At 42.9% G+C, this 14,160-nt stretch overlaps 1 protein-coding gene across 50 annotated transcripts in view; it reads left to right on the top strand.

Annotated features, from left to right (window-relative positions):
• TCF4 (transcription factor 4) overlaps positions 1–5,101 on the top strand; it is a 384,383-nt gene extending 379,282 nt beyond the window's left edge. For all 50 annotated transcript variants that reach the window (XM_060405546.1, XM_042239272.1, XM_015103772.4 and 47 more), the window contains 2 exons: positions 98–238; positions 441–5,101. In XM_060405546.1, the coding sequence (XP_060261529.1) occupies positions 98–234 (137 nt within the window). In that variant the 3' untranslated portion in view covers positions 235–238; positions 441–5,101. The remainder of the gene's footprint in view (positions 1–97; positions 239–440) is intronic.
• Positions 5,102–14,160: the final 9,059 nt, after the last annotated feature.

The following is a 14,160-nucleotide window of genomic DNA, read 5'->3' as shown; positions in this document are numbered from 1 at the left end:
GAGAAGGGCTGAGCAGACCCGCAGAAGCGTAGCATGACCGCCCCACACCAGAAGCCCTGGGTGAGGCCTCAGCCCTGCATGCTCTCCTCTCCCACAGAAAGGAACCTGAACCCGAAAGCCGCGTGTCTGAAGAGAAGGGAAGAAGAGAAGGTCTCCTCGGAGCCGCCCCCGCTGTCCTTGGCGGGCCCGCACCCCGGCATGGGAGACGCGTCCAACCACATGGGACAGATGTGAAAGGGCAAGTGTGTTCCAGCCGTTTCCGAAGGCGTCCCCCTGTGTCCCGCGCCCAGGCGTCAGCCCTGAGAGTCGTATCTGACCCAGAAGCGCACACTGATTTTCCCTACCTTGGGGGCGGGGGGGGGGGGGGGCGGAATTTAAAAATGAAAGCCTCCCTTCTCTGTTACAAACGTACTAATTCATCTTTCTCTCTTCTCTCTCAGGTCCAAGTTGCCACATTGCTTCATTAATACGAGAGACCACTTCCTTAACAGCTGTATTATCTTAAACCCACATAAACACTTCTCCTTAACCCCTTTTTTTGTAATATAAGACAAGTCTGAGTAGTTATGAATCGCAGACGCAAGAGGTTTCAGCATTCCCAATGATCAAAAAACCGAAAAACAAAAAAAAAAGAAAAAAAACGTGCAACTTAGGGGTTGACTCTCTTTAACATATCATTCAGAATGTGCAGTGTGTGCAGGCTGAGACGCAGCCCAGAGACTGAATGGCAATCTTTCCACACTGTGGAACAATGCATTTGTGCCTAAACTTCTTTTGGAAAAAAAAAAAAAAGTATATAATTAATTTGTAAGTCTGAAAAAAAAATATTTAATTTAAAAAAAATTGTAAACTTGCAATAATGAAAAAGTGTACTTCTGAAGAAAACGACATGACCGTTTTTGTTGGTATTCAAGTCAGCTAGTGTTTATAATGACCGGATATCGAATAAGGGAAGCCCGGCTGCCCTCGTAACAAAACCAGCAAATATCCTGATGACAGCGAAGTGATGACATTAGCCATTCCTTAGGGTAGGAGGAACAGATGGATCTTATAGACCTATGACAAATATATATATAAATATATATATAAATATATATTAAAAATTTAGTGACTATGGTAAGCTTTTGTTCATTTGTTTCAGACTTTTTTCTCCTGTAAAAAAATAGTACTGATTAACTTTTTTAAAAGAAAGATTTTACTGTAAATACGGAGGTGTTTTTTTTGGTTTTGGTTTTTTTTGGGTCTGATTTCTGTCCCTCTCCCTGGTTTGTTCTCGTAACCTGTAGTGCCAACTCTGCTTCCAGAGCAGGTAGTACAGGATGAAATGCTGACCCTGATGTTGCTTTTCATTCATAAATAAGTAGAAAATTGTTTCTTCAGTCTTTTGGGAACACAGGACTTAAAAGTCACATCATGTGTAGATATTACCAAGCAGCATTACCAAGACATGGCAAAGAGTTTGTCTGAATTGGAATGTTGCTGTTTGTGGCCCTCTTCCGGGATTTTCAGAGGTACAAGGTTAGAATGCTACAATGTTACCACCGTGCCTTCCAATGTTTATATCATCGGAAACATAACATAATCAAAGTGGCTGTGATTTAACAAAATGATTAAAGTGTTACCTACGTGTGTAGCCGAAGTAGTGTGCAGTGAGGTGTTTCTGAATACATGGTCAGATTTTTGGAAAAAAACAAAAACAAAAAAAACAAGTAAAGTTCAACAACCATCCAACGAGAAAATTGCAAGTAGTGTGACAGAGCTGATTGATTTTGTTGCTTTCTTGATTTTTTTTTTTTGTTTTTCAAAATGGGTTTACTAAGATGTAGAATGACTTAACTGCCTCCTCCTTTGTCTGGGAAAAAAAAATGCCAATATTCAATCGTCATGCAGCATTATCTCAAGCCTTATAAGTCCTAAAGCATTAAGTTGCACTTTCTTGAGGAGGGGTAGTGCAGTATTTCTCTGGCCAGTATGAATGAAGTTTATACTTAACATATTTGATAGAAACATAGACAAGCTATGGCACAGCAGCTCGTCAGATAGCTAGTTTTGACGTCTGGGCACAATTGAACCAACTTCCATTGTGAATCTTTATAATGATTGACTTTGGTGTATAGTGCAGTAAAGAAATAGTGCTCCTAGTTAAGTATTTGTCAGCATCCTTTCGTCTCTAACTCGTTTCTATTTTTACAGCCACACAATCTTGGCATGTATTAAGAAAAAAAAAAAATCCCTTGTTCAAGTAGTTTTTCCACCTATCAGCACTGAGTACATGCCATAAACCCATGAAATGGTCTAAATGTTCCATCTGTTCTCCTGTTTTGCCAGTTATATAGTAATGAAATACATTTGTAAATTTTATGCAACAAATGGCAACCGTATCATTATTTTGAAATTGTGTATGTAAAAGTTATATTTTTACATGTAGACTCTTGTTATTATGTGTTTTAATACATTGTATCAGTTTTTGTTTGTCTTTTTTTTAAGCGGTGTGGTTTAAAAACCGTCTCATTGAAATGAAATAGTGAGCTACAAGAATCTGAATTTTATGTTCATTTCTGAAAATGTAAGAACAAATAAGATAGTAACCACGTGGTCATCTTTTACAAACCCATAAACATTTTGATTAGCTGTGTGTGTGTTCAGAACTGTAAATATGTTCAGTAGTGATAAAACGGAAATACTTTGATTTGTTGATAAGTTCCTAAAATGTGGAGGTGGATTAAAACCTTAGAATAGCAGGAATCAGACTTCATGAAACGTTATTTTGAGGCTTCCCTGTGAAAATGGACGAACAAAGGGGCTCAGAAAAGGGCGTGGAAGACAATGTTGTATACTCTTCCCCTCCTCCTGAATAATGTGTGTGCTTGTACCCTCAGTATGTTGAAGATTTCCTTTTAGTGGTACATTCTGCACTCATGTTATATACTCTTATCAAGGCGGGTATCCCTAGGAACAATATTATATAGGAAGCAGGTATCTTCTGATCACATTCAGGATAAGTGTATAGAAGAAAGTACGGTGTTTACTCTTTAGGGAACTGGAAACACTCCCTGCATTGATGTACATTTTAAGATTGGCACTTTTGATACATGTTATCATCAAGGTGCTTTCATAGAGCTGATTTAGAGATTTTCAAATCTGTAAACAAAGCAAAAAAAGAATTAAATTGTAGTTCTTGGGTTCTTTTTTAAATTGGTGCTTTATGTTTTGTTCTCACTCAAACAGAGTAAAAGCTGCAATTTACTGTTCACCAGCTTTGACCCATTCATTAATCAGTCATGTAATACCTCTATTGTGGAATTCCCTTTGGAAATAAGTGGAAAGCTTTTCTAACGGCCATCAATGCTGCTCACTACTTTTTGCTTGGTGGAGAAACATCCACGGCCATCCATATACATTGGGTTGTATCCCTATTTTAAAAAAAAGAAAAAAAAAAGATGAAAGGGAATGTAGCCTTTTTAGTGTGTTTTTTTTTCTTGTTTTGTGATTATCAAACCCAGGTAAGATATTGGTATTCTGTGCTGGATTTTCAGATGAAATTGAGCAGAACACAGTTAGGATCAAAGTACTATACAGGCATTTCGTAAGGGTCCATACTGTATTGTGTATATGATGAAACTTAGGCTGGGGATCTAAGTTAACCTAACTTAGGCTGTTTAAGCGAGTTGGACTTTACAAGCAACTTGGAACGGTTGATCCACCTCCACATTCAAGTAATTTATGAATATGCAGACTAGGGGTCTGTTCATCTAGACATTTTTCCCATTTGTCTTCTGTGTAGCTGCAAGGAACACTAATGTTTATACAACGGTCAGTCCACCCAGTAACGCAACTGGTTCTGATTCAGTCTTCCCATTCCTTTTTTTGTTTTTTGCTTTTTTTTTCGAATTCTTGATTTTTTTTTTTTAATTTGTGATCTTTATTTTGATGAGGGATTGGGGGGGGTGGGGGTGGGGAGGGTGTTGAACCAAGACTTGGGGTTAAGAGGATTTTCATCTTGGATCCAACAGGCAGAATATGATCTGTGTCCAAAAGTGAACTTGAGTCAGGAATGAAACAATTTCAGCATAAACAAGCACAAAAATTTAGTCTGCTGGCTGACTGGAAACAAAAAAAAAAGTCAAGATGGAATATGAGGAATTCCAACACAATGGGGCACCAAGGCCTCGAGGCCTCTCTTTTTATTTTGCTTTGGTTCCGTTTGTTTTTCTTTAGAGACATGCTCTTTCTCATGGGACTTGAAGTGGACTCATCTTTGTGCAGTGCTGGTTTTGCCATACTCATTTCAAGTATTATAGACATATGTAATGGTGAAAATATATGAACTGTGGCCTTTTTCATTCTTGTTACTTGTGATGCAATTAAGTGAAGATAAGAAAAAAAAAAAAAAAAGCAGAGACTTACCATGTATCAGTGCCTGGCTTTTTGTTATAAAGCTTTGTTTGTCTAGTGCTCTTTTTGCTATAAAATAGACCGTAGTACACCCTAGTAGGAAGAAAAACTAAATTTAAAAATAAAAAATATATTTGGCTTATTTTTCGCAGGAGCAATCCTTTTATACCATGAATATTACAAAAAAAAAATTGTCAGATTCTGAATATTTCTTCTTTGTAGATTTTTGGAATCATTATGAGTAAAAGTTTGTTACTTTATTTTACTATTTAAAAGATGTTATTTTACCATGTGTTACTGAGATGAAATTGTATGGTAGCTTTTTTTGTTTGTTTTTTGTTTTTGTTTTTGTTTTTTTTTTAGTTGTAGGTCGCAGCGGGGAAAATTTTTGCGACTGTACACATAGCTGCAGCATTAAAAATGAAAAAAAAATTGTTAAAAAAAGAAAAAAAGGGAAAACATTTCAAAAAAAAAAAGATAAACAGTTACACCTTGTTTTCAATGTGTGGCTGAGTGCCTCGATTTTTTCATGTTTTTGGTGTATTTCTGATTTGTAGAAGTGTCCAAACAGGTTGTGTGCTGGAGTTCCTTCAAGACAAAAACAAACCCAGCTTGGTCTAGGCCATTACCTGTTTCCCATCTGTAGTTATTCGATGAAGTCATGTACATGACCGTTCTGTAGCAATAAATGTGCCATTTTTATAAACTGTTTCTGATACTTGTTTCATTTCATTTTGCATTGTCCATAGAGCTGTGATTCTCTGCTGTAAGTAAAATGGCATCTAGATTTCATTTTCCAAGTGTTGGAGGTATTGACAGCTTAACAAACAAAACATAACAACAAAAAAAAATCATAAAAACAAATTGAAAAGCAAAGCACATGATTGACCAAGGAAGAGATGCCCTTAATGAAGGTGGAACCAGATGCATGCAAAACAAAAAGAAAACTGTCTAGAGGATTAACTAATGGAAGGGATCTGATTAACATGCGTGTTATCACGGCAGCTATGCATTTGAAGAGCTTTGAACTGCGCCGTTGTTGCCAGTGTTTTTGGTTGGGCTGCAGCTTAAGTCAAGTCAGCCTTAAACTTTTGGATCAGTTGGTCAACTGTTTGCCAGAACCTCCTCAGCTAGACCTTTTCAGTCAAAATTCTAAAATGATTTCTTTTGTATCACTTTGTGAAGAATTGACTATTGTTAACCACAGTTAATATTCCACTGTATTGATACTTTCTCAGACTTTACCCACCCCACTACTTCTGGTTGATTCTGTTGACTAGTAATCCAGATGTAAGCAACCAGACGGGCTTTTTTCTAACTTGTACAAACTGATGCGTGTCATCTATGATGGGAGGGGGGAAAATGTACAGACTAAAATTATTCAGTGTTATGTACTGTAACTTAATATTTTTGTAGAGTGGACATCAATCTCCTTTGCAAAACCTGGAGGCTGTTTCAGCATTGCATTGTAGAAATGTAAAGTCATGTATGCAATGGAAAGAAAGCCCGTGATTAGATAAACGCTTCATCACAGAATGTTCTAAATCCAGTATGTGGTTTTGGGGGATGTCTCCATATCACTGTTGTACTTTTTCTAATGGGGTTTAGTGACTAGTTTGCCTGAAGGAAAATGGGATAACGCCATTTGGTTCACATATGAGATGCCCTCCATAGCCAAATGTTGGGATTTTCCCCCCCTCTGGATTGTTTGCAGATATTTAAATTTTATGAAATTTCCAAAGATTTTGGTTGATAAGCCCTTTTTCCTTCTAAATGATTTGAGATGTTCTTATGTTCTACTGTGTGTTTTAAATATAGATAAAAAAAAAAAGCCACAAGCTTTTAGTCTTTTTTAGTGTTATATTTAATCATCTCACTGTTACCAAAAAAAGGGGGGGAGGGATGAGCTTGGGCACCACTTCAGTGTCTCTTTAGTCTATTAACATTACGTCTTATTTTAAAGGACCACATTAAACAAGAAACTCTTGACTTTGATTCATTTTTCAAAGGGAAGTTAAATTGCTGGGGTGACTAAAATAGTATCCAAAAGTTAAGAAGATACCAATAATGTTGGAAACGAAGAGGGAAAGGTCATGAAAAGGAGTTGAAGCAGGCAGTCATCTTTAGTCTCATAATTGGATCCATTCATATAAGACCCAGTGAAGTTTTTATTCTAGGCTCTAATAATCAACCACCTTTCTCTTGACTAACAGCCTAAAACATTCATTTGTAAGCCACTTTAAAGCATGCGAACAACGAAAAGGACTAGTATGTTTCTCATAGTCAAATCACTCCAGAATCATACATGTAAATTGCCCTTGGGACCCTTAATGCTATGCCAGCTAAAAGGGCCTATGGTTGCCAAGCCATGCTGCTCCTCCAAACGAGTTGCAAGGCCACCTGCTCACTGGCCATCCTGTGTTTTAAAGAATATAGCCAGTTTGGAAAGGACTTAGAGGGGCAAGAAGAGCCAACTTTGGTATTCCCGAGGGATCCTTTACATTGAGAAGGTTTGTTAAACAAATGTGGACGCGCATGAAGACCTTCAAGTCTTCAGGAAAGGACTCAGTGCCACAGCTGGGAGAAGACACTAGTAGCGTAAGCACCAGTGCCTTGAGGTGCAACCCTCAAGAGAGGTTAGGTGCCATGGATTCATAGCAGTCAAATCAGCCAGCCAGCCATTATCCAGGTATTTGTCTGGATGCCAGACCTGAGGATGACTGGATCTGCACCGTATCTGTACCTAGCAAGTATCATAGTTTAGCAGGAGTTTTGCTAGGGAAGGTGTGTCTCTGAAACAGGGTTTCTTAACATTTTTGACTTGTGGACCCTTTGAAGATGAATAAACTCACTCCATACAAAAAAAAAAGGACGTGTTAAGGTCAAGTTTACATACAGCTTTAAGGAGCTGATGACTCTATAGAGTCATAGAGATGTAGACACTTGAGATGCTTGTTCATGGATCCCGGGTTAAGAAAAACCCCCATACGGTAACTAAAGCTGCAGGGTTTGAAAAACTAGAGCAATTTCATTTACCTTAACCGAGATGGCTGAGCCTAAGCAGAACTGCACTGGTGTCTGGCTTCTGGGTAAAAGACCCTTTGTGTAACACAAAAAATAATACAGCCCTCATTCACATCTGTCATGCTATATTTAGATGTCAAATGGCTTTGGCATTCGTAGGAACGTTCTTGTAAGAGGAAGCAGAAACTTGCCAAGTGCAAAGTGAAAATGCTCGTGTGGAATCAGACCTGCTGGCTTGAGGTCTCGGATGGTAACCAGCCCACGGATGAGGAACACACTCATTCTTGACCAAAAGTGACCCAATTTCTAAGAACAGGACAGCCTTGTTTTTTGCCAGGACTTCTTTTACTTTACATAATCTGGATCTGTGAGTGGGGTGAGGCCATTTTAAAGGGTGAAGATGTAAAGGCCGAGTGATGGGCTCCGGTCCTTAAAGCTAAAGAAAGTAACCAGTGTCCTGACTGTCCAGTCGCCCCCGTGCTGGGCACCTCCCTCAAATGACAGGTCTGACTCCACACTTTAATAAGATCCTGCCCCTCCTCGCCCCTCCCCAGCTAAATCCAGGTCTATTTTTTGTTTTGCTTTAATCTCTGCTACTGCCTTCTTGTCGATTTTTTTTCATAGCGTTTCTAAATTTCTCTGCAGTTCTCATTTTCGACCTTATCCTACAAATTGTTCGGATATAACTAGATGTGAGAATGTTCATGCCTTACATATGAGACTGCTAACCAAACAAAAATGTGCACCCTGGCCCACTTCTTCTAAAATAGACTTTATATTCTGGAATCATTTTAGATTTACAGAACAGTTGCAAAGATAATACACAGCATTCCTATATACCCCTCACCAAGTTTCCCCTAAAGGGGACATGTCGCATGACAGTGGTGAAGTGAAAGTGAAATGAAAGTGTTAGCCACTCAGTCGTGTCCGATTCTTTGCGACTCCATGGACTATAGCCTGCCAGGCTCCTCTGTCCGTGGCGTTCTCCAGGCGAGGATACTGGGGTGGGTGGGCATTCCCTTTTCCAGGGGGATCTTCCTGACTCAGGGCCTGAACCTGAGTCTCCTGCATTGCAGGCAGATTCTTTACCATCTGAGCCACTGTGTGACCGTGGCACATTTGTCAAAACTACGAAATTAACAGTGCCGTCATCTCTCAGGATCCCCCAGGAACTGGCTCCAGGAGCCCCTGCAGAGACCCCAGTCTGCAGGTGGGCAAGTTCATAGTAGACGGTGGTAGAGTGCATTCCGCCCTCTATCCACGGGTTCGGCATCCCCAGATGCAGAAGCCTGACTGTACTCCCATTGAATTTCGTCGGTTTTCACTAGTGTCCTTTTTGTGCTCCAGAATCCAGTCCAAAATCTTCTCTGTGCAGTAGTTGAGCTCACCCGGGTGCTAGCGCAGGCTGCACGGTTGCTGTATGCACAGCATCCTGTGGTCCAAGGGTCTTATCCGAGGGAATCACTGCCCAACTGAACCACAGTTAAGAAATAATCGACTTGACATGTCATTTACAATTCTTCCCGTTTATTGTCTTCTTTCAAATATCCCTCCCAGTGTGATCACAGGTATTGACCTGGAAGAAGACAGAAAGGAATGGAAAGGGACAGGGGAGACATACGGCGCCTACAGACTGAATAGTGACTCATCTGTGGTCTCCTCCCTGATTTATTGCCGAGTGCTGTTATAGGTCTAAAGCACCTGAGCTAATCGCGAGTGCAAAGGGAACCGTCCATACATTTAGGAAGTCCAGTTAGAAGGCACCAGAGGCGTCTGCTGGACCAGCAGCAGTTGCTGTGAGGCAGGGGCAGAGCTAGAGGCTGAGGACTGGTGCAGAGGGGTGTGGCATGGCTTCCAGAGCAGACGTTTATGGACATTTATGAAAGTGCCCTTGAGGTGGGAGACACGTTCTGACCAGCAGAGCAGATGATGGATTAAAACAACGGCAAGTCCTGCTAGTAATGAAGTAGAGAGATAGGAGAAAATTTGGTAGCTTCAACCACAACAGTGTCCCTTTCAAACTGTCATCCCCTTCCCATCTTAGAATCTCGTGGCTGACCTTTTTTGGTGTTATTACAGAATTATTACAGGCTCCCCTGGGCGGAGGCCTCTGAGTGAGGAGGACGGGACGTAACCACAGCCTCCCACTGGATTACCCTGAGGCCCTGAGTCTAGACCGACAGGCAGATCTTACAGGGAATCGTGTATTCTCGCAGTTCACACAACTCGTGTCCTGACTCCTTTGTTCCTGAGGGCCCTTTGTAATGTGTCATTCCGTCAACACAATGACACTTTTGCCTCCAGAAGCCCACAACTCAAGGGCGTGTATAAAGAACTGAAAATAGAACAAACATAACTCATGGGAGAGGTGTGGATCTCAAGCGAAGGCCACCAGCGTGTCGATGACTGGAAGGATGCTGGAGGATGGTACCCGAGAGAGGGGAAGGATTCAGTACAGGAAGTCTGCATGGTGAAAAGTCTTAGAGGATGAAAACTGCAATTTGCTATCTACACCATTCTAGACAGTGATGAGAGGTACAGGCCTCTGAGTCAGGAAGGTGTTAAGAGTGGAGGCAGGGACTTCCCTGCTCATCTAGTGGTGCTAGACCATGCTCCATGCTCCATGCTTCAAATGCGAAGGGTGTGGGTTCAATTCCTGGTCAGGGAACTAGGATCCCACGTGCCATGCAGTGTGGCCCAAAAGAATAAAACATAATTTAAAAAATTAAAAAATCAAGTTAAAAAACAGAGTAGATACCCAAAGTGTACTAAACAAAGGCTCTCTGGATGAAAAGATCCTGGGTTATAATTTCTCCTAAGCCTTGTTCTAAAATAAAAGGCTTTTGAGGTCACAGTGACAATCATTAATAGCAATAAGGTGAGAAAAGCTTTCTTTCCTATTGCCACAAGAATAAGCTAACTGGTCAGGACCTTAAGTTCATAATACTGCTGAGAAGATATGTGCTATTGAACTAGCCACACAGCCTCATCACTGGAGCACCCGCACCTGGGAGTCAACGCTGCAGTGGGTGTGGTGTGCGCCCCTCAGGGTCAGCACGTAGAGCACGTCAGTGCATTGTGTAGGGATTGGATGGCATGTAAATATTTACACGGACATGCTCCAATCATCGTCTGCATTGGCCTCTATTTGTAACTCCTCACCTCTCCCCCCAATTCTTCCCTCCATGGACATGAGTTTGAGCAAGCTCCGGGAGATGGTGAAGGACAGGGAAGCCTGGTGTGCTGCAGTCCATAGGGTCGCAAAGAGTCAGACACAACTGAGTGACTGAACAACAAACAGGAAGAATCTAGATGTGCTGTGTGCCTTTCCAGAATCAACTGTGGCTTCCCATTTTCTCTCGCAACTAATGGACTATCTAAATAGTGTTAGATAATCAAAATAGTGTTAGAAAAATCTTCAAGCAGAGGAAATTTGCTGTAAGCAATGTGTTCAAGCAGAGGTTCAAGCTAATGACAGCTCTGGTTCCAAAATGGCAACACTTCCACAAACATCCTTTAGTTTAGCCTCATGGCAAACCTGAGAAATCAGTGTTATCACCCACATCTTGGGGCAACTAGCAAGGCTCCGAGGGCTGCGGTCAGTTTAAATGAGCGAGAGCAATGTCTTCAGAGGCAAATCCAGGTCCTTTTGATGTCAGTGCCCATGGATTTTCCACAGCTGTCTGGAGGTGGGAGAGGCTCACTGGCTGGATTACAGGATGTCTGGTGCCCTTTCTAGTTCAGAGTATGGGTCCACTTGTGGGGCTGCGGGCCAGCCCTGCCCCCCTAATGAGTTCTTCTAGCTGTAGACTTTCCCCCAGCCACCTAGCCCAGCACCCCGAGAGCTTGCCCATCCCTGTGCCTTCGCTTCTCCCAGGGACCCTTCTCTTTAAGCCCAACATGTTTGCATCATCTGACTTCTGCTTAATATCATTCCATCAACTTAAATTAAAAAAAAAAAAAACAGCTTAATAACATCTGGGGATCATAGATCAAAACCACTCATGTTGGGTACTGGGAAGAAAGCAAACTTGTGACCACAAGAACCTTAAAATGTCTTGCAGATATAAAGCGTACAAACAAACACAAATGAAGAGAGAAGCAACTGGAACTGATAACACTTCTTTTAGACCACGTGTGTGTGATAGTCGCTCAGTCATGTCCGACTCTTTTCGACCCTGCGGACTGTAGCCCACCAGGCTCCTCTGTCTGTGGGACTCTCTAGGCAAGAATACTGGAGTGCATAGCAGTTCCTTTCTCCAGGGATCTTCTCGACCAAGGGATCAAACCCAGGTCTCGAGCATTGCAGGCAGGTCCTTTGCCGTGTGAGCCACCAGGGAAGCCCTCTTTTAGGCCGTGCTGTGTGTGCTAAGTCGCTCAGTCATGCCCAACTCTTTGCGACCCCATGGACTGTAGCCCGCCAGGCTCCTCTGTCCATGGGATTCTCCAGGCAATCATACTGAATGGGTTGCCATGCCCTCCTCCAGAGGATCTTCCCAACCCAGGGATCGAACCCAGGTCTCCCACAATGCAGGCAGATTCTTAACCCGTCTGAGCCACCAGGGAAGCCCAAGAACACTGGAGTGGGTAGCCTGTCCCTTCTCCAGGGGACCTTCCTGACCCAGGAATCTGAGTCTCCTGCATTGCAGGCGGATTCTTTACCAGTTTAGCTACCAGGGAAGCCCTCTTTTAGACCATAACACACATCAAAAAGCATATATCCCAATGAATTAACTCATACAAAATAATAAAAGATAACATTTCTCTCCTCTAAAATCAGTCCGTGCTTTACTTTATTTAATCCACAGAGTTCTGTTAGCTGAGTGTTGTTATGATGGTCATATCACAGATGAAAAAAATGAGCCTTAAAGGAGTTGTTAGGCAATTGACAAAGGGGTAATATTGGAAGCCCACCCATCTGACTTCAGGTCCTGAAATCTGTCAAAATTTGTGATATGATGTAGTTGCTAGAATTAATAAACAACTTATTTTCACAATAATTCAAAGAGTTTTCCCAAGAAACACAAGGCAAGTTACTAAGAGCACACTTCCAGTAAAAGACCAAGATGGGATTTAAATGCAGAAACGTTTAACGCCAAATTCTGCCGAGAAGGCCCTAGAACACGTCATCTTCACAAGGCAAGGATGAAGCAGAAGCAAATGCAGGCGAGCAGACACCACAGGCCCTGGCCAAAGCGGGCCATCACCTTCGTGAAGGCGATGCTCAACCTCAGACTCTGGCTGTGCCACTTCTTTTGCATGTAGACTTATGAAAGTGAGTGTTAGTCACTCAGTCATGTCCGACTCTTTGCAACCCCATGGGCTGTAGCCCGCTGGTCTACGCCTTCCCCAAGCGATCGGGATATAACTACCCCCCAAGTGATAGGGATATAACCCCACCACCTAAGCGATCAGGATATAACCCTCCCCCAAGCAATTGGGATATAACCCCCACCCCAAGTGATTGGGATATAACCCTCCCCTAAGAAGGTGGCAGTCTTGGAAGGAGAGAGGCTGAGTGGGAGGGGAAAGACTCAGGACTGGGGAAAGAGGGCTGGGCTAGGGTGAGAGGGTCACGATCTTGGGTGGAGGGGCCCAGGGGAGGGAAGAAGTGAAGTGTCTAACAGTGGAGATGTGGTCTGAGAGTCCTGAAGAGGAGCTGCAGGAAGAGAAAACGCTTCCGGAGCCTGAGTGGTCTCCTGTCTAACACTGGGAAGTGAACTGCCCGAGGAGTCACGCCTGCTGAGGATGCAGGAGATTTTATTGAGAAGGGGCGCCCAGGCAGAGAGCAGGAGGGTGAGGGAAGCCAGGAGAACTGCTCTGCTGCGTGGCTCCCAGTCTCAGGTTTTACGGTGATTGGATCAATCACTCTGGCCCAGGGTCCTTTCTGGTGGGACATGCACTACTCAGCCAAGATGGATTCCAGCCAGAAGGATTCTGAGAGGTTGGTAGGACAGATGGACTGGTGTCTCCGTTCTCCTTTCGACCTTTGACCTTCCCCAAATTCTTCCAGTTGGTGGTAGCCTGTTAGTTCTGAGTTCCTTATCAGGACCTCCTGTTGCAAGGTAACTCACGCACGTGGTTACCATCTTGCTTGGCCGGAGCAGGTGGTTTTAGTCAGTGGTTCCCCTAACAGAGGAACTGGAGACCAAGGAAACAGCAGAATGTTGCTAGAAACGACTTCAAGATGAAGAAAGCGGTAGAAATGAATCCTGGGGACCAAGAAAGAAATTTCCATACAGGAAAATGAGGAAGATCGAAGTCACAGCATGGTACTGCCAGTCCAGTCCTTGGAACACCAAGCAACTTGAAACAACAATTCAGAGCCGCAGGAGGAACAGGGTGTCCGTGGTGGGAGCAAAGCGGGAGGTGGGCGGGGCTCTGGAGAGCAAGAAGGGATCTGGACTGTCCTGCGGGTGATGGGGAGCCAACTGAGGAATTTAAACAGAGAAAGAACCAGGTCAGGTTTGCATTCTAGAAGCTCCACACTCCCCCCACCACCCCGCCGTGGATGGGATGCTCCCTGAGGAAGGTGTCTAATGGCAGAATATACGCACCTCTGGGCTTAGAGATAAGAGGGCTGTGAGTAGTTCAGCCTCTCTGCATCTCCAGCTCAGGATGAGACTCAAGCTGCTCTTGCTCTTCTCCTGGAAGACGCCCAACATGTGGACTGCAAGCACCACAAATGTGAGGGCAATCTGGCTTCAATGTCTGTCAACCAACTGATGGCCAGGCTGGGAC

The sequence above is a fragment of the Ovis aries genome, chromosome 23 (assembly GCF_016772045.2).
Source record: "Ovis aries strain OAR_USU_Benz2616 breed Rambouillet chromosome 23, ARS-UI_Ramb_v3.0, whole genome shotgun sequence".
NCBI lineage: Eukaryota > Metazoa > Chordata > Mammalia > Artiodactyla > Bovidae > Ovis > Ovis aries.
Note: the sequence above shows the minus strand (reverse complement) of the source record. Positions and strands in the feature narration are given on the sequence as shown.